Source organism: Neovison vison, chromosome X, assembly GCF_020171115.1.
Source record: "Neovison vison isolate M4711 chromosome X, ASM_NN_V1, whole genome shotgun sequence".
Lineage (NCBI taxonomy): Eukaryota > Metazoa > Chordata > Mammalia > Carnivora > Mustelidae > Neogale > Neogale vison.
The window spans coordinates 17,376,956-17,403,068 of record NC_058105.1 but is presented as its reverse complement, the minus strand read 5'-3'; the positions used below and the strand labels follow the sequence as shown (position 1 = coordinate 17,403,068).

Sequence of the window (26,113 nt, the reverse complement as noted above, 5' to 3'; positions counted from 1 at the left end):
GGGGAGGGTTGTGGTGGGAAGGATAAATGACAGGCTTCCATGGTACTCCCTCGGACTAGATCTGTGAAAACATTCTCTTCTTTCATATTTCAATTGATTGGTTTCATAACCGCTAACAATTGAATGGATGTGAAACATAGCCCTATTTAGAGAGATAGTGACTTGTCGAGCTCCTGGAAAGTTGAGTGTCTGTATGGACATTCACAGAAGGAGGGTGCACATGGTTCTGATGCCCCAGCTGCCATGGATATTGATCCATAGTTTCCTTAGCATCGATATTTTCCTTTTAATCGGGTGTCTCCACTGATATGTTTCATTTCCTCTCAGGATCCTTGATTTTCATAAGTTTTCTTGACTAAAAGTAAAATACTTTGAAAAGAATACAAACCCAATCTGTGAAGATAACAAGGTTACAACTGATTGGACAGTGTGAAGTGGCAACTGTTATTTAAGACTGAATGAAATGAGAAATTCAATGGAAAGCTCTGGAAAGAGGTTTCACTATAGATGAGATGTGCAGTGTGAAGCTAATCTTTATTAATGTCCATGGGCTACAGAACATCCTATGATTAAATGTATATTCCTGAGTAATTTAAAAAAAAATCTAGTTTGACACTATTTCCTAGTCCCATCATTGCATTAGGTCAGTAATTTAAGTGTAGGTTAATTATAACCTGAGGTTACTACCCAAGGAAGAGTCACTTCCTGGCTTATAGTTCCCTTACACTGTCTACAGATATGTTTGATTTCCTTCCTTTCTTCCATCCCTCTCTCCCTCCCTCCCCTCCATCTCACTCCCTCCCTGGATAGCACATGTCAACAATAAAAATTGTTTTGAAACAATAGATTGTTCAGAAATATAAATAATGGATTTGAAATAACCTCTTTTCTCTATACTATACCATTTGTTTTATTATTTTGTTTGATACCCTGAAATATTTAAAACCAGCAAATTAAACCAAAAAACTTCAGTTAACAGAATTATTTTAATGGTGCAAAAGTGTATTTGGCTAATTTTTAGACTCATTCAAATTTAGGAGGCTTGGGATTCCACCATTTGATAGGGGAGGACTTTATTGGTTCTCGAGCAAAATCCTTCAAGAAAGCATACCAGGCATGAAGTAGTTTATATTCGCCAAATTTGATTTTTAAAATCCCGCTAATTCAAAAAACACAGGCCTGGGAAATTTTTTTGAATAAATTAAAATTGGATCATCTGATTATATCCAACAGGATTCCAACATTTGCCTTAAATAATCACAACAATAAAGAAACCCATATTGACACTTGAAATGTAGTAGGTGCTCAAATACTTGTTAAGTGAATAAAGAAATGAATGAATACATTAGCAAATAAATATATCACTAACTAACGTTTCCTCTTTAAGAACAGACCACGGTTAGGAGATATGCTGCTTAAAACAAATTAGTTTTCGGGAATTGTTCATTTTTTACAATATTAACATCCCAGTGCGTAAGTTACTTCAATGGTTTCTCTTGAAGCGTATGCAAGAACCACATATTTGACCTGTGGGCATTTTCTTTTTCAAGGATTATATTGTTTATACCTGTTTTACAGCATCTGCTTTTGATAAAGCCAAACACTGACTGCTTTTTTCTGACAATTAAAAAAAAATGGGTCATAATAGTTAAGTACATTTTCATGATTCTACTTAGATCCTGATGAGCTTTGAGGATAATAAATATATACTATTTCTCCAGAGTAGAGTAGATACATGGGGGCCATTAATCCCCATAGCCTGATTCACATTTGCTGGAGGGAAGTCTATCTCCGTGCAAGTTCAATGTCTCATCCCATTAGCACCTCATTCTCACTGTCCCAGGTCAGTAAAAACAGTTTAGTTGAGAAACAAGCTGTTTTCAGGCATGTGTTTTGCCTTGTGCAGGGAAGAGGAGGGATTGAGGGGGAAGGGAGAAAGGAGAAGGAAGAGGAGGAATGTGAACTGAGCTTCTGGTATAGGCCAGTCTGCTATGGACTTGACACTTATGACCTCACCTAACAGTGACAACAACCCTGTGAGATGCCTTTCCTTACGGAAGAGGGCCTTGGGACTTCCTAAGTTGAGTGACCCACTCAACAATGCACCACGCCGTAAGTAGCAAGACTGAGAAGCAAACCCAGGTTCATCTGGCTCCAAAGCTTTCCTCTAGCCCATTTTATTATATTGCTAATTCATTCCATTTAGCATTACGACTAATTATCCCATGCCCTGATGCTGGTTCCCACTAGATTGTAAACTCCTCCAAGCAGGTAACTTCCTGCCTTCAGCCTCATATCCCTGGTACCTAACCAGGGTTAGGTTAACTCATATCCCTTGGTGCCTAACCCATAGTATCTCAAAACATAAATATATGAATGAATGTATGAATGAATGAACGTATGAATGAATGAACTGGTAAGTAAAAAACCCCCACAGCCTGCCAGAGCTAGAAGGTTCTAATCCAACCATCTCAGTTTTTAGATGGGGAAACCATGGCCCAGAGAGATTAAGTCGCTTGCCCCAGGTTAAGCAACTCATTAGTAAAAGATTCAGAATGCGAGTTCAAGCATCTTCTATACTCTCCTCGACAAGATGCTACCACTTGGACAAATAGTTTCCCGTGGTTTTCTAAGCATTCTACCTTCCTGATTTCATCCCTTAATCCCAAACTATTCCTTACACATGGGAAGCAATGGAGGTCAGGAGTGGCATTAGCCCACTAGAATGACTGGTGCTTAGAAGGTGCTCAGTAAATATTTACTGAATAAATGAATATATATTATTTCCTTTCCAGTGGTGAGCAAATTCTTCACAGATAACAAATGTTGGCAACAACATTTACACTAACACTCAATGATCAACCATCTCAGCAACATCACTCAGTGAAATGGTACATCCTTCTGTCCTCCATCTATAAAATAGGGGAAAATAGTGGCATTTACCTCTGAGGTTTGGTGTAAGGATAAAGAGAGTTAATACGGACAAGCACTTGGCACGGTGCTTCATACATAGTTAACTCTCACTAAACGATAACGATTAGTGTGTATATGATTTCTTCAAACCAATAAATAAATAAGGGTCCACATAAAGGGGAAATGGAAGAAGCCAAAGACAAAAAAGGGGGGGGGCTGCTGTTTGATGCTGTACACCTGGTAAAATGTCCCTGAATACACAGTACTCTACGTGTTTCAAAGTCTGTAAATTCTCTAAGGGTGTGTCACAAATGCTCACATGTATGCTTTTTCTAGAATGTTTCTTGTGAAGTTAATGAAGGCAGAGAGAAGACATAACCAATCTCGAGATGGACATATGATGAATATTTCGCAAACACTGTTATATTTAACATTCAAAAAAAGATTACCTCTCCACGAGTTCTTGTCCGTTCCAGCAAAGAGTGTCGTTTTCAGCCACGGGGCTGTGGCTGCAGACATAGCCAGGCAAAGCATTATAGAAGCTGATGAAAGACTTCAACTTCTGAATTAGTTCCCTGAAAGAAAAGAGAAAGCATCTGCGCATAAGAGGCAAGTAAACCCAGTATGAGGAAAGTTTAATTTCCTTATCAGCATGACAGAAAGGCTCTGCCAGGCTGAATAGAGCCATAAATGATTTTAAGATATTCTTGGTTACAAGGCCACAATTTAGTTTTTTTTTTAAATCAATAAAATGATATTAGGAAAAAAAAAGTTGCTTGCCATATAAGGTACTGCTCCTATCAGAAGGATGATTTAATTCCAATATTCATTTTCTTACGTGTTCGGCTTCCATTTTTTGTTCAGAATGCTGTTACCTCCATTCTCAAAGGTGCTGATTACAAGGCACGCTGGAGCACTACATATCTTTGGTTTCTGGGTGTAATTGAGTGCATTGATTGTAATTTACAATGCTATTACCCTAGAGATGGCCCCTTTCCATATAGGCTCGGGCTAATAGTTGCAGATCAGAATTACAGGGTGCTCAGAGCAGTAGACGTTCTATGAAATTCTCCTGAGAATATAGTCAGAGAAACTCATATCTGCCAGAGGAGGAAGGTTTCTTTGTTCTTTGTCTGTATATTGTGATAACTATGGAGGGGGTGGGGGGGAGACAAGAGGGAGTGGATCCTAGTATATTTTGCTATTTATTTGCTTGGGCTTTTATGCTACAAGACAAATATGTGGGGTGGGGAGAGAGCGAGAGCAAGAGAGAGAGAGAGAGAGAGAGAAGGAAGAAGAGAGCAAGTATATTATATATGCAAATAGGTATAAACACACACACACATAAATACCCAGCAAAATTTCTGGCGTATTATCTTTTTTCAGCTGTACATGGACACACAAAATAAGACCCTATAGACTGGAGAGGAGTGGATATGCTTATAAAGAAATATTAAATTATCTATACAACAGATGTCCAATGGTAAACAAACAAATAAAATACTCTTTATTTTTCTCAAGCAATGTTCTTGGTAGAAACAAGTTAAAGTGTTCTTCATAACCAAGTCTATCTTAAGTCTCTACTAAGTTTTTGGAAACTTCGGCCAGGGAATTTGCTGGCAGTGGAGTAATTATTCAATACTGTCTCCAGGCGAAGAATGGACTAGCCTGATAATACAGGCCTCTGGGGGTTGTTTTCAGATCTGGCCAAAAAAGAAAGGCTGGTGGAAATTATTTTCTTGCATTTTTCCGCTTTATTACCATCAAACAATTCATTTCAATTATGATTTAGAAGAGGGAGAGCACTTAGAATACTCAGCACATTTTCACAAAGACTCAGGTCACAGTAAAGCCAGGGTGATGGACAGAACAACTCAAAACAGGTTATTGGGCTATATATAACCCCCAATACGCCAGCAGTTGCTTCCTGCTATGCTCAAACCCCCTCACAGCCTACTACTGGTGGCTGAGCTCTGTCAACCTCCAAAGTGAAAAGGTTCCATCCAGGGCTCTGAAAATAAAAGTCAACATTATAGTTTCTAACAGGAAAAAGATGGGTTCAATTAACGCTAATAGGAGAGATGTTCTGTTTTACAAGGTAATAATACAGTTCCCCAGAGTGGAAACCAAAAGAGTAAAGGCTGAGGCTGAGTAATTCTCCCCACTCCATGAGGAAATGGAATATGGCCATTAGTCTATGGGAGGCGATGGCCTGCTCTTTAATGAAAGAGCTTCCCTTAGGCCTCCTCCTACCTCTGAACTCTCTCTAAGATAAGCACATGGCAAGAAAAATTGAACTCATGGCAAAGCTTTCCAATCTTACTTCCCTAGAAGTTAAAAGAAACAAAAACCAAAACAAAAAACAAAAAACAAAAAAACACTCTGAACTTCTCCCAGCCCCTGAACCTTTGCAGATTTCTGAGCTGATCAGAAAGATCACTGGCAAGCTGGAGAAGATTCAGAGAGGGTCCGTCTAAACATCTGGGGGATGAGGGGCTGCCGTAAACACAAGACCTCCCGCTTTAGCATGGAAGGATATTACTTGGTGGGGTCAAGTTAAATGTCTAAGAAAACCGCAAAGAATGTGAATAATGCGAACACAATCTGGGTCATCAAATTCTAGAACTCAGGGGAATCTCTTTGAAATTTGAGCAAGGTAACTTGGGGACATAAAAGGCCATCCCATGTCACAGAGTACTCATTACTGCCAGAGGACATATAGGATGGCCCTAGGAAGAGATTGTGTTTGAAAAACTTGCTGCTGGATGAATTGTTTTGAATTCAGAACACAGTTTCATTTAGCAAGCATGCTGTAATGATGGTTGGAGTCTCAGAACAGCCCCTGAAAACCTGTTAGGAGTAGTAGGTAAGAGCACTGATTTTGGAGTCTGACCCACATAAGTGTCAAATGCCAGCTACTTCCTTCCTTACTTGGTGGTGAAGCCTTAAGTTTCCCTGACTTTAAAATGAAGCTAATGATCGGTTGCTGTGATGACTGAGACAATGCCTGTAAAGTGTTGAGCATAGTTCCTGGCACAAAGTAATCTCCCCATAACATCAATCATGGTCAATATTACCATTATTATAAGCCAGTAGAATATGAATATTTAATGAAAATGCAGTATATTTCAGATAGTATGCAAGAAAATTAAGATATTTTTCAAGTTCCAGGTAACTATTTTCTACGTGCAAGATGCATAAATCCTTCGTTGTTTGAGGTGGGTATTAATAAGCATAACCATGTTCTTTCCCTACATATTTACCCTGGCATTTTTTTTTTCAAAGACTAGCTAGCTAGTGGGCTGGGTAACCCCCTGGGCTAATCTGGTAAGCAGTATGAATGGTCTTTGCCTGGTGGGACAGTGGTGGCCTTCAAAGGGATTCGTGTGTAAGAACCAGATGTGGAGAGCCGAGATGAAGTCCAGTTAAATGTCAATTAGTCATCAGGGAAATGCAGATCAAAACCACAGTGAGATGCTACTTCACACCCATGAGGATGGCTATAATAAAAAAAAAAGTCCATAAAATAAAATAAAATAGACAACAACAAGTGTTGCTGATGATGTGGAGAAAGTGGAGCCTTCACATTGTTGGTGGGAATGCAAAATGGTGCAGCTGCTGTGGAAAACAGTTTGGAGGCTCCTTACAAAGTCAAGTATAGATGTTACCATGTGGTGCAGCAATTCCGCTCCTAGGTATATACCCTAAAGAATCACAAATGAGTACTCAAAGAAGTACATGTATATGCATGCTCTTGGCAGTGCTATTAACAACAGCCAAAAGGTGGGACCAGACGGGTGTCCATCAACTGATGAAGGGATAAACAAATATACAGTCCATACAATGGAGTATTACTTGGCCTTACATAGGAATAGAGTATTCAGACATGTTGCATCATGGGTGAACCTTGAAAACATTATGCTAAGTGAAAGAAGCCCATCATAGAAGACCACAGATTGTATGATTCCATTTATGTGAAATGTCCAGAATAGGAAAATCTATAGGGACAAAAGGCAGATTAGTGGTTGCTTCGGGCTTGGGGGGTGGAGAGGAGGGCTGTGGAATGATAGCTAAAGGGCATGGGACGTCTTTTGAGGCGATGAAAATGTTCTAAAATTGATGTTGGCGATGGTTGCCCAACCCCGTGACTATATTAAGAACACTTGAATTATATACTTCAAATGGATGAAAGGTATGTTAGACCAGCTTTATTGAGATATAACCCCAAGAAAGGGTAAAGAAGGGCTGAGAGGAAGAGAGGCTTGTCTACTAGGCAGAGGGGTGTCCCTTGGAGCAATGGGCAGAGACAGTCAAGAGGACCAGAGATGTGGCTCGGCGTGAACTAAAAGCATGGGCGAGGAGGGAGTCAAGAAATTTCCAAGAGCTGCAAACAATGATTAAAATCTATTTCTTCCTGGGACACCTGGGTGGCTCAGTGGGCTAACCCTCTGCCTTTGGCTCAGGTCATGATCTCAGGGTCCTGGGATCGAGCCCTGCATCAAGCTCTCTGATCGGCGGGGAGCCTACTCTCCCCACCCCCCACCTACTTGTGATCTCTCTCTCTCTGCCAAATAAAAAAATATTTTAAAAAAATCTATTTCTTCCTTCATCCTTTATAATAAAGCCTGTTGGTTTTCTTTCTCATTATAAAAGAAACATATGCTCACTGTGGAGAATTTAGAAAATACAGAAAGGTAGAAAGGGGAAAAAAAATTGTATTCATAGTCCTACTGGCCAGATGATCACTGTGGATATTTGGACATATTTCCTTCTAGACTTGTCTCTCCAGTAGGCTTTTTATGTCTATTCCTCTAAAACTTATCCTTGATAGGCAAGTTCACGGAGTTCTTTTTGGTTGTGTACGTTATTCATATTAGAATCCATGGTGCGTTTGATTAGAAAAGCACCTGAGAATAACGAAGCGAATGCAGGTTCTCAAAGAACTCTCGGGGCCTCCAGGGGTGAGACCATCCACAAACTGGCACTACAGGACCAGCCATTCCTTCCCTCAGAACCTTCCATAGATGGTGGGAGGGAAACTAGCTCTTGGTCTCCCAAGAGAAAGTTGGATTTTTTTGGAAAATAAATCCAGACATACTATTCTGCAGGCTAGAAGAAAGCCTAATTCTCTTAGAAGAAAGAGTTAATGAGCTTTTCAAAAAGAGAGCGACAACAGGTGATAGTGTCCTCTGACACCACAGGCGGAGAGCAACAGAGTGTGACAGGAGCAGTTTACCTCCTACCGAGTTGAGTGGGCCTCTCTCATTTCCCCTCTGCTTTGTCCCTCCTCCTAAACTCCTTCTAGGAAAGGAGGGTCTTTCGCTTTTATTATCTTTCCTTAAATAAGGTCTCCTATCCTTCTGCTTATAATCTCAAAAGGAGGCAAGGCGAATATTTCTATTTCTCTCTTTAAAGAAAGATACCTGAAGCGAAATTAGGTGACATATTAATTACCCACGTAGGACTCAGGCCAGATTTCTTCTCTTTGCGCTAGTAGCCCATGACAGACAACAAAAGAACCTCCACCCATGCACTAAGGCAGTCAGCTCAACGGAATTGTCTCTAGGAAAAAAAAAAATAGAACTTTCGGACAATTAGTTGCATGGGATGGGAAAAACAATCTGATTGAAGGGAATGTTCCTTGATTCCAATTCCACTTTATTCTAATACGTGCATGCCAAACATACCACTTGGCATGTAAATAATGGAGCCTAGGGCTCTCACTTAGGTCAAACCCAATACTTGCTTATAGTAGTCAGCTCAGGAAAAAAAAAAAAGTCTCTTCATAGAGCTTTTTTTTTTTTTTTAAGATTTTATTTATTTGACAGACAGAGATCACAAGGAGGCAGAGAGGCACGCAGAGAGAGGAGGAAGCAGGCTCCCTGCTGAGCAGAGAGCCCGATGCGGGGGCTCCATCCCAGAACCCTGGGATCATAACCTGAGCCGAAGGCAGAGGCTTTAACCCACTGAGCCACCCAGGCGCCCCTTCATAGAGCTTTCTATTCAATGTGTTAAATGTGGAACTAAAGGACAGGGACCTTTTGCATGCACGAGCCATTTTGAAATATTGAGGCTGGGTGCATGTGATCTCCCCTGGAGGGCTCCCACCGTCCTCAAGAGGAGCGTCTCCTTCCCGGGTGGTGGGGGAGGGGATTCCCTTGGCTTTCTCGCAGTGATTTGCTTGGGCAAGCATCAAAGCGGCACTAATTGGAAAGCACCACAAGTAAAAACAGCCTTTCATCCCCAACTGCAGATCCTGAACTTTTCTCCTTTATCATTAAGGTTCTTTTTTTTTTTTCTTAATATAAAGTAACAGGAGCTCATTACTTTAAAAAAAAAAATAACGGAAAACCCAGAAAAGCGAATAAGCTAAAATAATTATAATGAGAACAATGCAGGAGCAGGTTTAATTCAGCAGTAGAGAAATTTGCACCATCTGACCCTAAACACAAATTTTCTGCCATTCCAGAGATTAGCCTGTACTTTTTTCTCATGCAGTTCCCTTTGCCTGGAAGACCTTCTCTTCCCTTGTCCATCTGTTGAATTTCTCATCTTCCGCCAAGGCCAGGCTCCAGAGTTTACCTTCTCCAAGAAGCCTTTCTTGACTTTCGCAGGAGAACGGCTACCTTCCCCAGCCCATGGAGCCACCACCGTTTCGGATACAGCTCTGCGGGGACACTTGCCCTTGGCATTTGAAAATTATTTATTTGTGTGTGTCTCCCCCTAACCAGGCTCGGAGGCCCTCCTATTCATCAGAGCCTAATCCGTACACAATGCTTAGCATATAGATGGTGTTGACAAATGGTGAAAGAAGTAGAGTCCTATTTAGGGCAGAATGACTTGTACCAGGCCCGAAACTCGTTGATTCACTCTGGACATACTTTGTTGTTTTGTTCAGAGGGTGGAAAGCACCACTGAGCTTACAAAGCTGCCTAGCCAAACCAGAGCAGCAGTCTGACAGGGAGTGGGAGTGAGCATTGATTTTGGACCAGGGAGCTGAGATTGGCTTTTGTTCTTTTCTTTCTAGGTCATTTACTAGTGCCACCCAATTCATTGCCCCTTTAGACCAAGTCAGAGGGGGACGGGGGGAGAGGCAGTGCGGGAAGGGGAAGGGTGGCTTACACAGATGTAGTTTCACCGGGCTGGAGGGACTGTGCCCCTTTCTCACAACATTAGCTGGTGGGCCAGGATGGACTATTCCACTGAGATGGGGGCGCTTAGAGAAAGGACAGGCAGTGCTCACGCACTCCACCAAACTTCAGGGGGATGCGCGGATGACAAGGTAAACGGCATCATATGGGAAGGGGTGAAGGAGACATTCAGGAGGCCACAGGAGGGAGAGGGAGAAGACCCGAAGATACCAGGGCTGGCAAGGGTTACGGAAATCACATCGCTTCTCTCCTAGCTGCTTACTTGTGCATCTTGTCCTACCCTGTTTTAAACCCGATGACAGATATTTTCAATATTTCTACCTTAACGGAACACTGAATCCCATAGGCAGGCCACCGGTTGAGTATTAAATCGCCTTTAAATTGAACTAAGCTATTTCTAAGATTAGTTGTGTGTTGCAAACTACCCAGTTGGGGGCAGACAAAACAAACAGATGACTTCTGAATGCTACCAAAGGAATCCTGCATTTCTTTGTGTGTTGTTATTTTAATAAGGAAAGGGCTTTTCAACTCATAATCAGATTCAGACAGTTTGCTCCCAACCTCCAGGGAGGGAAAGCTACAATAGGGTTCCTTTGCAATTATCATATTTTTACCCGAGGAGGATGGAGCTTGGGCAACGATGTGAGGGGTGTCGGAGGCACATAGATTTTTCTGGACAGTGTGAAAGGCTGTGCAGAACATACCGAGAAATTTATAGAGGTACTAACCCTCCGTCAAACCAAACCTTCCTAATAACATGAGATTGCAGGGGCCAGGGCATGGGCCAGAGATGATCTTAATCCCTGAGTCTCCCCTCTCCCTAAAAGGATTTACAATGCCTACTGGAGGGAGCTAAAGGAAATCAGACACTCTCCTGTTGTTCTGGCTCTAGTTTGCAAGAGATGAGAAGCACCATGGGGCAGGCTGTGTTTCCAACACTCAAACGAGCCTTGCCCGGCCACCACTTAATCAAGCCTGCAAGCTATACAGTTTTTCTTACTATCTTTTCTTTTCTTTTGGGCTTAGCAACAAGTTCAGAAAGCGATCTAAACAAAGTGCCAAATCTGGGTGCCCGGCCAAGAACCCATTCATCCATTTCATTTTTCTGTGGAGGAATCGACCCCATAGAGCCCTCCTCAGTAGGACAGTAGGGAATGGGTCCCACGAGAACCCCAGACAGAAGCCATGGCAGCAGACCCTTGATCAAGTAGCACCTCCTACTTACTCATAAATGTGTGTAGGTTGGCAGGGTTGTCTCAAAATGGGACTGGGCCGGTGTGTTTCATTTGAACAAGCTCTGCATATGATGCTGTGACTGATTCATATACCACTTCCTCCAGGGAGGCCCACTATATCTCCCTGGGCAGAGACTCTCACTTTTCCTGCAGGCTGCCTCTAGGGATAGACTCTGGACACTCCTTTGCACTTATGAAACTATTTTGGAAGTATTTGCATTTAAGTCTATTTCCACATTAGACTGCTCTGTCTTGAGTTTTGATGCCCAGTACACATTCTGGCCCATGACAGGTATCTCCTAAGTGTCTGTTGAGTTGAATAAAGCAATATATAAAAAAATACATATTACTGTATAATGTTATACAAATATATTACATTTATAACATATAAATGTAATTTATAATTTAAACATTCCTTTTGTTAATTTTATTTAAACATTTTTTTAAGATTTTATTTTTAAGTAATCTCTATATCCAATGTGGGGCTCAAACTTAACAATCCCAAGATCAAGAATTACTTGCTTTGCTGACTGAGCCAGCCAGATGCCCTCTTATTAATTTTAAATGAATAATTATGTAGTATAATATAATACAATACATTGATTTTTTATTTTTATAGGTTATTTATAAATAATATAATTATAAATATATAATTATATAAAATAATAAATTAATAAAAACAATTGTATAAGATATTGATTCTTCATTAATTGTGATATTGATATGTAATATGATATATTATATATTGTAATAATACAATATAAATATAATTTATTCACTTTAGTACAATACGCAAGGGGTTTCCCCTAGTTAAAGATCAATGACTGAGGTTAATTTCTCAGGTGGTCTGGGCAAAGTGTGAAAGCAATTGAGAACAACAGACAAAGGAAAGTCAAAGGTTAAAGAAGGTTTGGAGAAATGACCAAATTTTGTCTTCCCAGAATGAAAAAAACTTCCTACAACTCCCCTATGCTATAAGGAAATGGTTCTCAAATATTTCGGTGCCAGGACCCCTGTGGTGGTTTGTAAATTTGTCCACAAATTCTTTGATACTCCTTCCTTCAAGAGGTGGAGTTTAATTTCCCTCCCCTTGGGTGTGGACTAGAACTGGGAACTCACTTCTAACAAACAGATACCAGACTTGACAGTACGTCACTTCCCAGACTAGGTCGGAAAAGACAATACAGCTTGCTGCTTGCTCATCCATGGATCTTGTATTCTGGGGAAGCCAGCAGCTATGTTGCGGGGTCACTCACGAGGTTCATGCGGTGAGGGACTGAGGCCTCCTTTCAACAACCAGCACTGGCGTGCTAAGTGAGCCACATGGAAAGTAGATCTACACTTCCTATGACTATAGCCCCAGAAACGGACCAAACTGATGACCACCCAGCCAAGCTGTTCTTGAATTCCTGCCAGAAACTGTGATAATAAATGTTAGTTGTTCTAAATCACTATGTTTTGGGGAAATTTGTTATGTAGCACTGGATAACGAATACAACCCCTCTATACTCCTAAAAATGATGGAGGGCCCCAAAGAGCTTTTGTTGGTTCGATATATATTTTTAGATACTTACGCTTTAGAAAGTGAAGCTCAGAGGGGAAATATTTATTTATTTATTTATCTGAAACGAACAATGAGCCATTATGTGTTAACATAAGTACTATTTTTATGAAAAAAATAGTGAGAAACTGATATTGGTTTTGTCTTTTTTACAAAATATGTTTAGCCTGGCTTAATAGGAGAAAGCTGAATTCTCCCATTGGCTTCTGCATTCAATCTGCTGCAATGTGTTGTTTTGGTTAAAGTATATAAACAAAACCCAGGTTCACATGGATAAGTAGTTAGCAAAAGGAGCATCTCAGACTCCCTGGAAAGAGTTTCTGTGACTTCCTGGGTCTCTGAGTCACACTTTAAAACTATTGCTACAGGGAAACTAGACATCCATTTGGTTGGAAGTCAACAAAAGAGAACATGGGACTTCCTGAAATGCTTCTTTGGAGGACTATCTCTCATGCAGCCTTACTGCCTTCTCTCACTCCAAACTAAGAGTTTGTGATGTCATAGTGATGACTAAGAGTTATCACTTTAAAACCTCCTGTAGTAAATGGATATGAATGGCTTCATTTAGCCTACGTCTGAGATGTTGCTGATTTCATCTCTTAATTTTCCATCTGCAGGCCAGTCATCAGGAAGCAGAGCTCATGTCTGGCTATTCTTTGAGCCAGTGGCAGGCTTGGGGACATGTGCAGTCCTTTTGGGAAGGCACCTCTCCTAGACCTGGGTTGGGATTCCCATCCAGTGGCCACCCCTTATTTGTAACCATGAAGCTAGAACAGGGAAAAAGGTCATCTGGATGAGGTGAGGAGGAAAGAAGAGAATCAGAAACAAACTTTGATTTAGTCCCTTGACTGCTGTCTTAAGAAACAGAAACTGAATCCTTCATTTTGTATACTGACAAGAGTGTACAGAATGTGCGGTATGTTTATGCACATGAGTGTGTCTTGCCAGTTTCTTTCTGGTGAACTTGACCTTGACTCACTGGTAATAATGGGAAAACTACAAGCGAAGCCATAAAATTGTGAGACCAGATCATAAGCAGAAAACGTTTTGTTTAATCAACAAATATCTTGGGGGCACCTGGGTGGCTCAGTCGTTAAGTGGCTGCCTTTGGCTCAGGTCATGATCCCAGGGACCTGGGATCAAGCCCCACATCGGACTCCCTGTTCAGGGAGTGCTGTGCTGGATATTTACATAGGGTAACTTTACATTTAAATATGGCTTAGATATAATGTGTTATCTTTTTTCCTTAGCATTTACAAATGGTAGAATTAATTAATCAAACTCTACTCAAAAGAACAAAATAATGTGTATTTAAGAAGCTTCACTCCAAAAGTTTTTCACCTTACAACACAATTGTTAATTGTATGCTGAAACAGAGGGAAAAAAAAAAGAACCCCCTTACCTCCTTCGGCTGGATAAGGTTTCTTCATGTTCTACATGAGCAACTTTTAATACCTTCTTGTCAATAAACAGATCTTCAGGATAATAAGCAGATCTATACTGGCGTTGTTGAGAATGGGCACATAACTTGCCAATCTGAAAAAGAAATGCAATATAATTATATGATACTTTCACAGATATGATAGTAGAAACAAATTCTGAAATGCACTTCAATTTCTTCCCCAATTTCTTTTTAAAGAGCAGAACGAAGCTATTACTGGAGTCCGAAAAAGGTGCTACGCTTTTCAGGTAAAGAGCCATCTGTGGAAAAGCAGGCTGAAGACTGTGGCAGTGGAGACTTGAGCCCAACCTATTCAAGGTTTCCTAAGATGAAAAATGCTTTTTCTTTCTGCACATTTGAGAGGACTTTCTATACAAGACTTAGGCTATTGATACCTCTCCACGGCCCTTAGTATTTATAAGAATGTAGAAGTTCAAAAATAGGAATTACAAAGTTTAGAAAGTAGTGGAGCGGAGATGAAGAGAGGTGACAGATGTGTAGCACCTGTTAACAGAGCAGCCTTCCATGCGGGGAGTTTGGTTCGAAGACCCAGGGTTGCGTATGCTGAAGAATGTCAGTGTGATGGTGCATCTGACTCTCGTAAAAAAGCCCAAGGGAAGGAAGAAGGCAAACCAACTAATCCATAGCCAGTGTGATCAGCTGTGAATCCCGTATCATTGAACAAGACCAGGACCAAGAGTACTAAAGAACACAGGTGCTCAAGAAAGCCTACCTTCTCTCCTCCCTTGCTCTTCCCTTCCCTCTGCCCATTCTTCCTCTTTTGTTCCTTCCTTCCTTTCTTTCTCTCTCTCTCTTTTTTTTTTTGACAGGAAGTTGGATTTATTGGTGGGCATGAATATGACGGGAAGGGGGTAGTGCCAAGGTTCTCATGAGGGCAGAGGTCTCCATTTGTCCAAGGGCCCACGGTTAGGGATGTATTTGACCCAACAGCCATCTGGGATAAGCCACTCTTCAGTCACCATGTCTTCAAATTCATCCGCATTGAACTTAGTAAAGCCCCACTTCTTGGAGGTGTGGATCTTCGGGCGGCCAGGGAACTTGAACTTGGCCCTGCATAGGGCCTCAATCACAAGCTCCTTGTTCTGCAGCTTGGTACAGATGGACATGATGACTTGATCAATGTGGACCCTGGCTACTGTGCCCTGGGGCTTCCCAAAGGCACCCCACATACCTGTCTGCAGCCTAAATTGGAGATAGCCATGAGGTCAGACCCAGCATCCACCAAAAGGGCTGTCTCCAGGGTCCCTTAGGGCAACCCAGACAATCAACACTCATAAGAACTCCACTACCGAGGACGCTACTGTTTGCAGCTATGGCACACTGGGCCCCCCCTTCCTTCCTGATACTCACTTGCTCATTCGAAACTAGTTGCCGGATGCCTCCCTCTAAAGCTTAGTACTCTTAACAGTCATATGGCAATGATCAAAAGATGGCATCAGCTTTCTTATCTCAATTCTAAGTGATCTGGTTCAATTATTTGTAGATTTCTATTTTTGAGCTTTCAGACACAAGCCTAAAATGAACTTCTACATAAAGATGTATTAACATGTCTCCCTTATGTCAGACACTAAGCTAAATGTTATCATCCCCATTTTAGAGGTGAAGAAACTGAGGTTAGAGGAGGTTAAGTGTTGCCTGTGGCAAATATACCGTTGATTCACTGTCTGACTTCAAAGCTTATACAATAACACCTCCCTAGAAGACAATGCTTAATCACCAGTTGCTTACACTCTCTTTTTTTAAAGGAACTCCCAGTCCTCAAAAACACAGCCAACATAGCCAAGGTGAATATATAGATTGTATACATTAAGAAAAATATACATTAAGGAAAAAAAAAAATCTGAGCCTGGGTGGCTCAGTGGGTTAAGCCTCTGCCTTCGACTCAGGTCAGGACCTCAGGGTCCTGGGATCGAGCCCTGAGTCAGGCTCTCTGCTTGGCAGGGAGCCTGCTTCCCCCTCTCTCTCTGCCTGCCTCTCTGCCTGCCTCTATGCCTACTTGTGATCTCTGTCAAATAACTAAATAAAATCTTTTAAAAAATAAAGAAAAAGAAAAATATTAGAAATACCCAGTGAAGACAGGTTATATCTTTGGTACCTTTGGTTATATCTTCTGTACCTCCACAGAAATCAGACTGAATTTTGCATGCTGTTAAGGACTCAGTAAAAGCAAATTAATTAAAATGAATTGAAGGGAACTCCTAGTATCAGGTCTGGCATGCCTGTGGTCCCGGGCTGCGTGTGGTCATCCGTTTCCGGGATTTCTCAAGATGGCCCAGGTGACATTTACAAAGCTACCTATGTCTTTCTAAAAGCAAAAGTGGCATTTGGTTTGTATAGCTTTGGAAAGTTTTCTATATAAATCAATTCTTGAATTAGAAAAGAAGAATCTAAAGTCAGTAGAGGCCTCACCTCCACTGGGGAAAAACAAACAAACAAAAAAGATTTTTCTTTCCTAATACAAGAATTGATTTATATAGAAAACTGTATTCTCTGAGTTTACCCGGACTGATGGTGCTTCAGGTAAGGGGGCTGCCTGGCTGGACTGGGGAGCTCGGTTCCAGTCACTTCCAAAGTTTGCAAGGCAGGTATGAATAACTGAGGGCAGACTGTGCATCCTAAAATTATGTTCATAGACACACACGTTTACTTGCCACACAGCCGGCGAACGCTCATGGAACCACCCACTGGAAAGGGGGTGCAGCTGAGGCAAAAGCAGGGAGGTTAAGAACAAACGAGAATGTAGCCAGTGTGACCTTTCTTCCCAAGCCACCCAATGTGGCACTATTGGGCAGACTCCCCAAGGCTCCGGGTGGGGTCATGGGCAAACAATGGTGTCTTGCCAATGGCCAAACCCCAAAATATGCCACTTCTTAACAGACGGGCTGTATTTTCTTCCACAAATCTACCACAAAGCAAATTCTTCTCATATACAAAGCATTTGTCAAATGTAGACACCCCCCACCCCCCCGTGCCTTCGGGCTCTTCTGTCTACATCTTCCACCTCCGCACTGTGTGAGCTGTAGGTGAATATTACAAGCTCATTTTGAGGGGTGGCCACAAAAAGAAAACAATTTACAAAGAGACGCAGAATTCACACAAAAGAGGGCCTTTGATCAAAATTTCTTTGTAAATTTCACACTTGGGGGACATGAGGCGCTGCCTGGAGACCCGGGTCTCCATCTACGGCTGCACTTGCTAAAGAATCACCAGTATTTTGAGCAGCATTTTAGAACTCCGTGTCCTGCCCAGGAGTCTGGGGCTCTTAAATAACAAGTGCAATCCAATTTCCTTCCACGGACTAATGCACCTGGTTAAGGGTGCCGCTATCTTGAACTTTAGTGAGACTGGATAAATTAGGTGGGCGAATGTCTCTACCGATAGACCCGGAATAGAAAATCCTTTCGTTTTCCAAGAACGGTGATTCCTAAGGGTGCCCTTTATTCATGCGCCAGAATCTATGGCAGGAGAGTAACAGTCCCCTGAGGTGTTACAAGACTTGAAATAGGGACTTGGGGCACCTGGGGGGTCAGGGGGAGGGAGGATGCGGTCAGTTGGTCACCTGACTTTTGGTTTCGGCTCAGGTCACAATCTCAGGGTCATGGGATCGAGCCCCACATCAGGCTCTGTGCTCAGCAGTGGAGTTTGCTTGACATTCTCTCTCTCTCTCCTTCTGCACCTCCCTGCTGTGTGCTTTCTCTCTCTCAAATAAATAAATAAATCTTGAAAACAAAATAAAAGAAGGCAGGGTTCCTGACCATATTTATGGTCAGAAGGTCATCCTAGCAACACTAGGACCATTCTTTTCTAAGCAAGGTCCAGAGCACTGGCTTTATACATGCATGAGGAGAATAATAAGACTTCCTTTTGACCTGGTCCCACAGCTACCTTCCACCTGTCACTCGGGTCTCATGCAAAAAAGGAAGATATGATATGAAAAGTGTCATATTTGATTCTGAACTCCTCTGGAAAAAAAAAAGGTGAAAATGACTTTCCTTTTTTTTTAAATAAAGATTTTACTTATTTATTTGACAGAGATCACAAGTAGGCAGAGAGGCAGGCAGAGAGAGAGGAGGAAGCAGGCTCCCCGCTGAGCAGAGAGCCCGATGTGGGGCTTGATCCCAGGACCCCAGGATCATGACCTGAGCCAAAGGCAGAGGCTTTAACCCACTGAGCCACCCAGGCGCCTGAAAATGACTTTCTTTAAATAAAGTTTTTATTTATTTGAGAGAGAGAGAAAAAGAGAGAGAGAGAGAGAGTGAAGAGGAGCATAGGGAAGGGGACAAGCAAACCATAATTGTAGTAGATGGCAGAGTTAGGACTTGAACCTAGATCTGCCTAGCAAAACTTTTTAAGTTTATTTTTCTAGGATTTTATTTTTAAATAATCTCTGCACACAACATGGGGCCCTAACTCACAACCCTGAGATCAAAAATCACCGGCTTCATTGAATGAGCCAGCGAGGGGCCCCAAGCTTTTGTTTTTGGTTTTTCCTCCCTATGCCGTAGATTTCTGTCAAGAGGATAGACTCTGGGGCCCTTGCAGGACCCAGCTTTGTGGCCATCCCATCATAACTGGAGAAGAGTAATGATTATGAAGGATTAAAAAAATCCTTTAAAGAAGGACTAGTTATTAAAGATAAGCCAAAAACGGACATCCAATTTTAACCATAGTATTTCTAGTGGAGTGATTTAAACTCTTTGGCCTGCCAGGTAAGAGAGGATTAGTAGTCACCCTAAAGCCCCGGATGTCTGGGTCTGTGGGAGAGGTGGTTCCCAGGTGTGTTCCCCCTGCAGCTTGCTTCCTGTGGGCTGTCCCGGGCCCCTGACTGACTGCTTGAGTCAGATTCTTGGACTGGCTACAAAATCTGTAATTCTTACGATTTAACCCAGGTGTAGTCTAATGTCTGGCCCAACTATATTCTTTATAGCTTCCCCTCATTGGAGATTCTTGGTTGGCCCTAGGGCTATAGAAATACAACAGGTTCGGGCCTTTAGCTCTCATAGCCAAAAGATGCGAAAATGGGGAAGGGCTGCAAATACATTAAATAGCGTCTGACTCTCCTGCTCTTAACTAAGCCTACAGGTCGATTCTGTGTTCAAAGTTTAAGAACCAGATTAAAAACAAAAACAGATGAAGGAAAGACTTTACATCTTTTTTCTTTTATTTTAAGGATGTAAACTCCATGCCCAACACAGGGCTTGAACTCACAACCCTAAGATCAAGGGTTGCATGTTCTACTGACTGAGCCAAACAGGCACACCTACATTTTCCTTCTCTGGGTGTGTATGTGTGTGTGTGTGTGTGTGTGTGTGTGTGTGTCTGTCTGTCTGTCTGTCTTCATGGCCCATAATAGGAGGAGGAAGGGGAGGGAGAAACAGAAACAGAAAGAGAGAAGTTCCCATTAGTGAGTCTGTGGGGGAGCCACAGACATACCCTACTGCCCTGGGAAGTTTGACAGCCTTTGAGGAAGATGGTGGCTGTCTCACTCCTTCCCTCTCAGGAGCTCTTCTCCAGGTCGCTGGGACCTCAGGGGCTCTAGAAGATCTCCGCAGTTTTATTTAATTATGGAATAACCTTTCTGCTGGAATCCAGATGATTACTGTGGCCCCAAAGAGGGCTTTGCTGAGAGAACTGTTGCTAAATAACTGGTGTAAATTTAGTTTTGGGTTGTCAGTGGATTCTTCAGAACTCCGCAGAATTAAACATAAAAACTCCCTCTATGGTTATGCCATTTAAATACCAACTCTGATCCTGTGGTCCACTCTGGAGGAGTATGACCTGTGGCATTTGTTTTAGGATACCTTGGGGGGCTTGGGGATAGGGTGGGTTGGGAATTCCGTAGGTTTCCAGCTGAAATAAAATAATGAACTTCAGTTCATTCTGTTGAATTGTCTATTACGCTGTTGTTCAATTTCATTTAATTAAATCTTAAAAGTTTTAAAACAAAATATACATTGAAATTATGTGATATACAACATAAACTTTTTAATAGTAGTAACCATGCCCATTTAACAATTCTACAGGTATAATAAAAATGCTAATATATGTTAATGTTTAGTCTGTGGTTAATGTTTTGTCTTGTTAATTTCCCCAGGGCTTTTATTACTGATTTAAATCTGCCACACTACTCAACTGATTGCAAGGCTTCCACAAACTGCATGAAAGTAGCTCAAATGAATACTGATTAACAGAAATGAACAAACATTTGGCTGGGCAAACCATTCTTATTATATGCCTGTAATCATTACATACATTTTCTTACAATGAGATGGGCATGGCAGGCATTTTCCACTCATTTTTCCTACAAAAAATATGCATACGAGCATTAAATTAATTTATAACCTTGTACTTCAGGAAGCACATCATTATTAATTAACTATTGATTGATCTGGATATAGAGCACGGAGGATAATGAACAGACCTGGTGACAATGTAAATGTTTTTTTTTCTTTTTTCTGCCACAGACGTTTTGCTGTGGCTCATCATTAATTGCTTGACCATTAAAATGAAAGTCGCTAATAAACTGTTAATGCATTATGAATTGCGCTATTTTAGGAAGTCAGGTGTCACTGTGTGAACCTTCTATGCGAGTTGCGTCTTTATTTTTTTTAAGATTTTATTTATTTACTTACTTGTCAGAGAGAGAGAGAGAGAAAGAGAGAGCATAAGCAGGGGGAGCAGCAGGCAGAAGGAGAAGCAGGCTCCCCGCTGAGCAAGAAGCCCAATGCAGGGCTCCATCCCAGGCCCTGGGATCATGACCTGAGCCGAAGGCAGATGCTTAACCAACTGAGCCACCCAGGCATCCCTCAAGTCATCTCTTTAAATAAACTGGAATCCAAAAAATGGTAACTTGTCCTGCAGCTCAGTCTGCTGTTCAGTGGAACTCAGCATTCTAATATGGTGAAGAGAGCACATGATTTGGAGTCAGAAGACCTGGGTTCTAGTCCCATTCTCTTCCTGTTTCGGTGACTCTGCACAAGTCCTTTAATTTCCTTCAGACTCAGCTCTGCAAAATGGAATACAAACACTGCCTGCCATGCCTCGCAGCTGTGTGAGGATCAGATACAGGCAGGGATGGAAATGCAAAGTCTGCCCCATCCAGACAGAAATCCGACTCATTCCTTCTGTCGGTGGGGACTGCTCAGCTTCTGCAACTGACCTTGTGTGTTAGAATCCCAGCTCAGTGGGTCAAGTACATCACTAGCTCTAAGTAACACTTGGAGGTGTTCTCTACTGGGGACTTCTGGAAGGCAGCGAAAGGGTTTGATGAGATTGATCCCCACTCTGAACGGGAACTACATTGAGTTTGCTGGCTTTGTTTGCACATCCCACAGTCTCTCATCTTTGTTCTGGGTTACCTGGAATATCCCCTTCTATTCTTCAGGGCCCCGATTCCTGATTGGTGGGTGGCAAATAATCTTTGCCATTACCCGGTGTCTCTAATCTGCATGGCGATGGGTGCTATGGGGGTGGGAGACAGGTTTTCAATACCCTTTTGTGGAAGGGACTTGCATTTTACTAATTTATATTTGCCACAAGTGGATTCGTAGTTGAAAATAGAATCCTGCACGCGTGCCTAACACTTCTCATGTAATACCAATCCCTTCCCAGGACCAGGAGCCCCGGCCAGTGTTGCTTAATCACATATGGCCAATAGGACTAATATGGCGGCAGTTAAAAGAGAGCTCCATGTAGTCCAAACATTCAATACCGAACTCAAATACCACTTGTCCAAATGCAGTCTTCTGCTTGTGTCCCCTGTCCCAGTGGAAAGGAATAATCAGCTACCTACTCAGTTGAAACCAAAGCATATCTGATTTCTCCCTTTCTCTCACTTCCCTATGTCTAGCCATGTAGGTGTGTGCTTCTTTCCGTTCTTATAAATAACTTTTAACCCTGGGCACTTTTTTTCATCCTCAGATCTAGGATACCATCTCTTAGAATAGTGCTGCTCAAACTTCAACATGTATACAGATCATCTGGGAGTCTTAGTCATGTAGATTCACATACAGTAAGTCTAGGATTGAGTTCTGAAATGAGCAGTAAGACCCCAGAGCAGTGGTTCTCAAAGTGTGGCCCCCAAAGAAGCAGCGTCAGTATCCTACGTGGGAACTTGTTACGAATGCAGATTTCGCGGCCCCGCCTTCAACCTACTGAAGCAGGAAAGTGGGGAGTGGGGTCCAGCCATCTGGCTCAGCAAGCTCTCCAGGGGATTCTCAGGCACATTCAGGTTGGAGAGCCAATGCCAACAGAGATCATCCCACTCTTCTTAATTGGTCTCCCAAGCTCCAATTTTGACCTCCCCCGGATTCAGCCCCTCGAACTATGGTTCTCTGAGACTCTCCCAGGAAGTTCTAGAGGTCAAACCTATATCCACAATAATACTAAGACTTTGCCTTTTCCACTCTTCTTCCCTTAGAAATATAAGGAATTTTCCAGAGGCTATCTGAAGTGTAATGAAATCGTTGCTTTGCGATATGTGTTTGTGCATTCTAAAAGTTTCTAAAATAGCTGGTTTAGGGTACAAATACATTTCTTTTTTCTTCTTAGGGTACAAATACATAATTTTCAGAGATTAATTTATTCTCAGGACTTAGTGCTCTTACTGATTACTTAGGAGATGCGTACTATAATCTTTATAATCTCATTCTAATTAAATAAATTGTTACTTTGAAATCTAGAAGCTTTGTGTCTATGTGAAAACGTAAGAAGTAAATGTACTTAGGGGTGTGTGGACGGTGCAGTCAGTTAAGCATCAGACTCTTGGTTTCTGCTCAGGTCATGATCTTAGGGTCATGAGACAGAGCCCTACCTTGAGGTCTGTTCTCATCACTGAGTCTGTTTGAGATTCTCTCCATCTCCCTGCCCTTCCTGCTTGTGCTCTCTCACTCAAAAAATACATCTTTAAAAAAGGAAGTAAATGCACCCTGTTGCCTTATTTGTAATATTTAGAGATACTTTTTGAAAAATCACCTAAGTTTTAAATTTAACTATGCGTGTTATTATGGAAGATCTTATATGTCATCATATAACATAATAAAATTTATTTACAACATAATTTTCTTATATTTATGAGACGAGATTGGGCGCGTTCAGGGTGGTATGGCCGTAGACATAACATAATTTTCTTATATTTAAAAATGGATTCTTGGCTTCAAGAAGGAGAGTGGAAGACTCACTTAATTCCTGGTTGCAATGCCTAGGTATAAGCACGTTCAAAAGTGTTAACCCATCAAGAGTTCTCTGAATCATAGAAAGGTGGAACCTCCACAGTAGATTGCAACCATAATTAAAAAACAAGAACGTGCCAAAAAGTTAGCATTCCTTTGGCAGTATAGATACTAATAATTTTTTCTTACTGTGTCTGATGCAACAGAACATTTCAGAATAGTATTATCATGTGATCTAAGCTGTAGAGTCATCTTGAAATCAATTATTCAGAGCTTAAAGAAAAAGGAATTAAATATTTAAAAGCAGATGTTAAAAGTCAAAAATTGTTTGTTACAGTTTTTTTTTTAATAATAGAAACGGAAAAGCCATTAAAGCATCGTGCAAGGCACTGTATTATAGTAGCTAAGGAAGCACACACAAGAGTGGAGAAATTAATGAACATTGCAGAGTCGGAAAGGATATCCAATGGGGATATTGTTGAAGACAGTCCCTTCAACAAATGGTATTGGGAAAACGGGACAGCTACATACAAAAAAATGAAACTGGACCACTTTCCTAGACCATACACAAAAATAAACTCAAAATGGACTAAAGACCTAAATTTAAGACCTGAAACCATAAAAATCCTAGAGGAGAACATAGGCAGTAACCTCTTTGACACTGGCAGTAGAAACTTCTTTCTAGATATGTCTCCTGAGGCAAGGGAAACAAAAGCAGAAATAAACCATTGGGGCTACACCAAAATAAAAAGCTTTTGAATGGTGAAGGAAATAATCAAGGCACGGGAGAAGAAAACTGCAAATGACATATCTGATAAAGGGCTAGTATCCAAAATATATAAAGAACTTATCAAACTCAACACCCAAAAAACAAATAATCCAATTTTAAAATGGGCAGAAGACACATATAGACATTTTTCCAAAGAAGACATATAGATGGCTAACAGACATGTGAAAAGATGCTCAGTATCACTCTTCATCAAGGAAATAAAAACCAAAAGCATGGTATCACCTCACACCTGCCATAATGGCTAAAATCAACAACACAAGAAAGAACAAGTGTTGGTGAGGATGTACAGAAAGCAGAACACTCTTGCACTATTGCTGAGAATGTGAACTGGTACAGCCATTCTGGAAAACAGTATGGAGGTTCCTCAAAAACTTAAAAATAGAACTACCCCATGATCCTTCTAGGTATTTACCTAAAGAATACAAAAATACTGATTCAAAGAGATACATGCACCCTGATGTTTATAGTAGCATTATCTACAATAGCCAAATTACGGAAACAGCCCAGGTGTCCAACAACTGAAGAATGGACAAATAAGATGTGGTATATATATACAATGGACTATTACCCAGCCATCAAAAAGAACAAAATCTTGCCATTTGCAATGATGTAGATGGAGCTAGAGAACATTTCACTAGTGAAATAAGTCAGAGAAAGACAAATACCATATGATTTCACTCATGTGGAATTTAAGAAACAAAACAAATGAACAAAGGGGAAAAAAGAGAGAGAGAGACAAATCAAGAAATAGACTCTTAACTATAGAGAACAAACTGATGGTTATCAGAGGGCAGGCAGGATGATAGGGGAGATAGGTGACGGGCATGTCATGATGAGCACTGGGTGTTGTATGGAAGTGTTGAATTACGATATTGTACACCTGAGGCTAATGTAACACTGTATGCTAACTAACTGGAATTTAAATAAAAACTTCCAGAAAGGGAACTGGTGGTATTTCTGAAAGAACAACAAGAATAACAACAACAACAATCCTGTAGAGTTGACATTGTCGAGTGTCTACTAGATAAAGAGTCAGTAGAGGAAGTCATGCCAACTTGCAATGAAAGAAACTCATGAAATTCAAGATTTAGCTGCAAACATAAAGATGGGGGCCTAATATCACCTCAGTGGAATTGTTTTTGCCTTTCAGACAAATCTACAGACATGAGCTGGATTTGCTATTTTATTTATGTTTATCCACTATCGGCACAAACTAATCATTGGAGAAGATCCGAGGTGAGAGCATTGGGAGAGAGACCGGAAGAGTGCTGAAATATTCCCAGCGTTGAATGACATTGCTGAAATTCATGGTTTATCTTCAGGCAAATGTGAAGATGTTTACATTGGCAAAAGCAATGGCATGGGTCAGGGGAGTGGCACCAAACTCGGATGGTAATCATTTTATTTTTCCACTGTTAAGCACTCTCACTTTTTTAAAAGCCCAGTTTCAGGGGCGCCTGCGTGGCCCAGTCATTTGGGAGTCCAACTCTTGGTTTCAGCTCAGGTCATGATCTCAGAGTGGTGGGATTGAGCCCCACGTGGGGCACCATCTGCACTCAGTGCAGAATCTGCTTGTCCCTCTCCCTCTGCTCCTCCCCCCCCCACTCTCTCTCTAAAATAAATAAATAGAATCTTTTAAAAAAAATCAAGTTTCATTTAAGAAGGTACTTGAAGAAGCAGTACGGAATAATTTTAGTCAATTTTGACCGTTGATGACATGTCTTATTTAACATTATGTGTGATGCATAAAGTACTTCTGTTACGTACTGAAGTGTGGTGATCATCTAGAGGAAAAGCCCATGGGTGATTGAGTTGAGATGAACTAGGCACT

At 41.4% G+C, this 26,113-nt stretch overlaps 1 protein-coding gene and 1 pseudogene across 1 annotated transcript in view; both read right to left on the bottom strand.

Annotated features, from left to right (window-relative positions):
* GPC3 (glypican 3) overlaps nt 1-26,113 on the bottom strand; it is a 397,932-nt gene that overhangs the window by 122,577 nt on the left and 249,242 nt on the right. Inside the window, exons 4-5 of the mRNA XM_044234977.1 lie at nt 14,263-14,396; nt 3,363-3,488 (exon numbers count right to left, since the gene is read on the bottom strand). Of these exons, the coding sequence (XP_044090912.1) occupies nt 3,363-3,488; nt 14,263-14,396 (260 nt within the window). The remainder of the gene's footprint in view (nt 1-3,362; nt 3,489-14,262; nt 14,397-26,113) is intronic.
* Nucleotides 15,551-15,696, bottom strand: LOC122897853 (annotated as a pseudogene).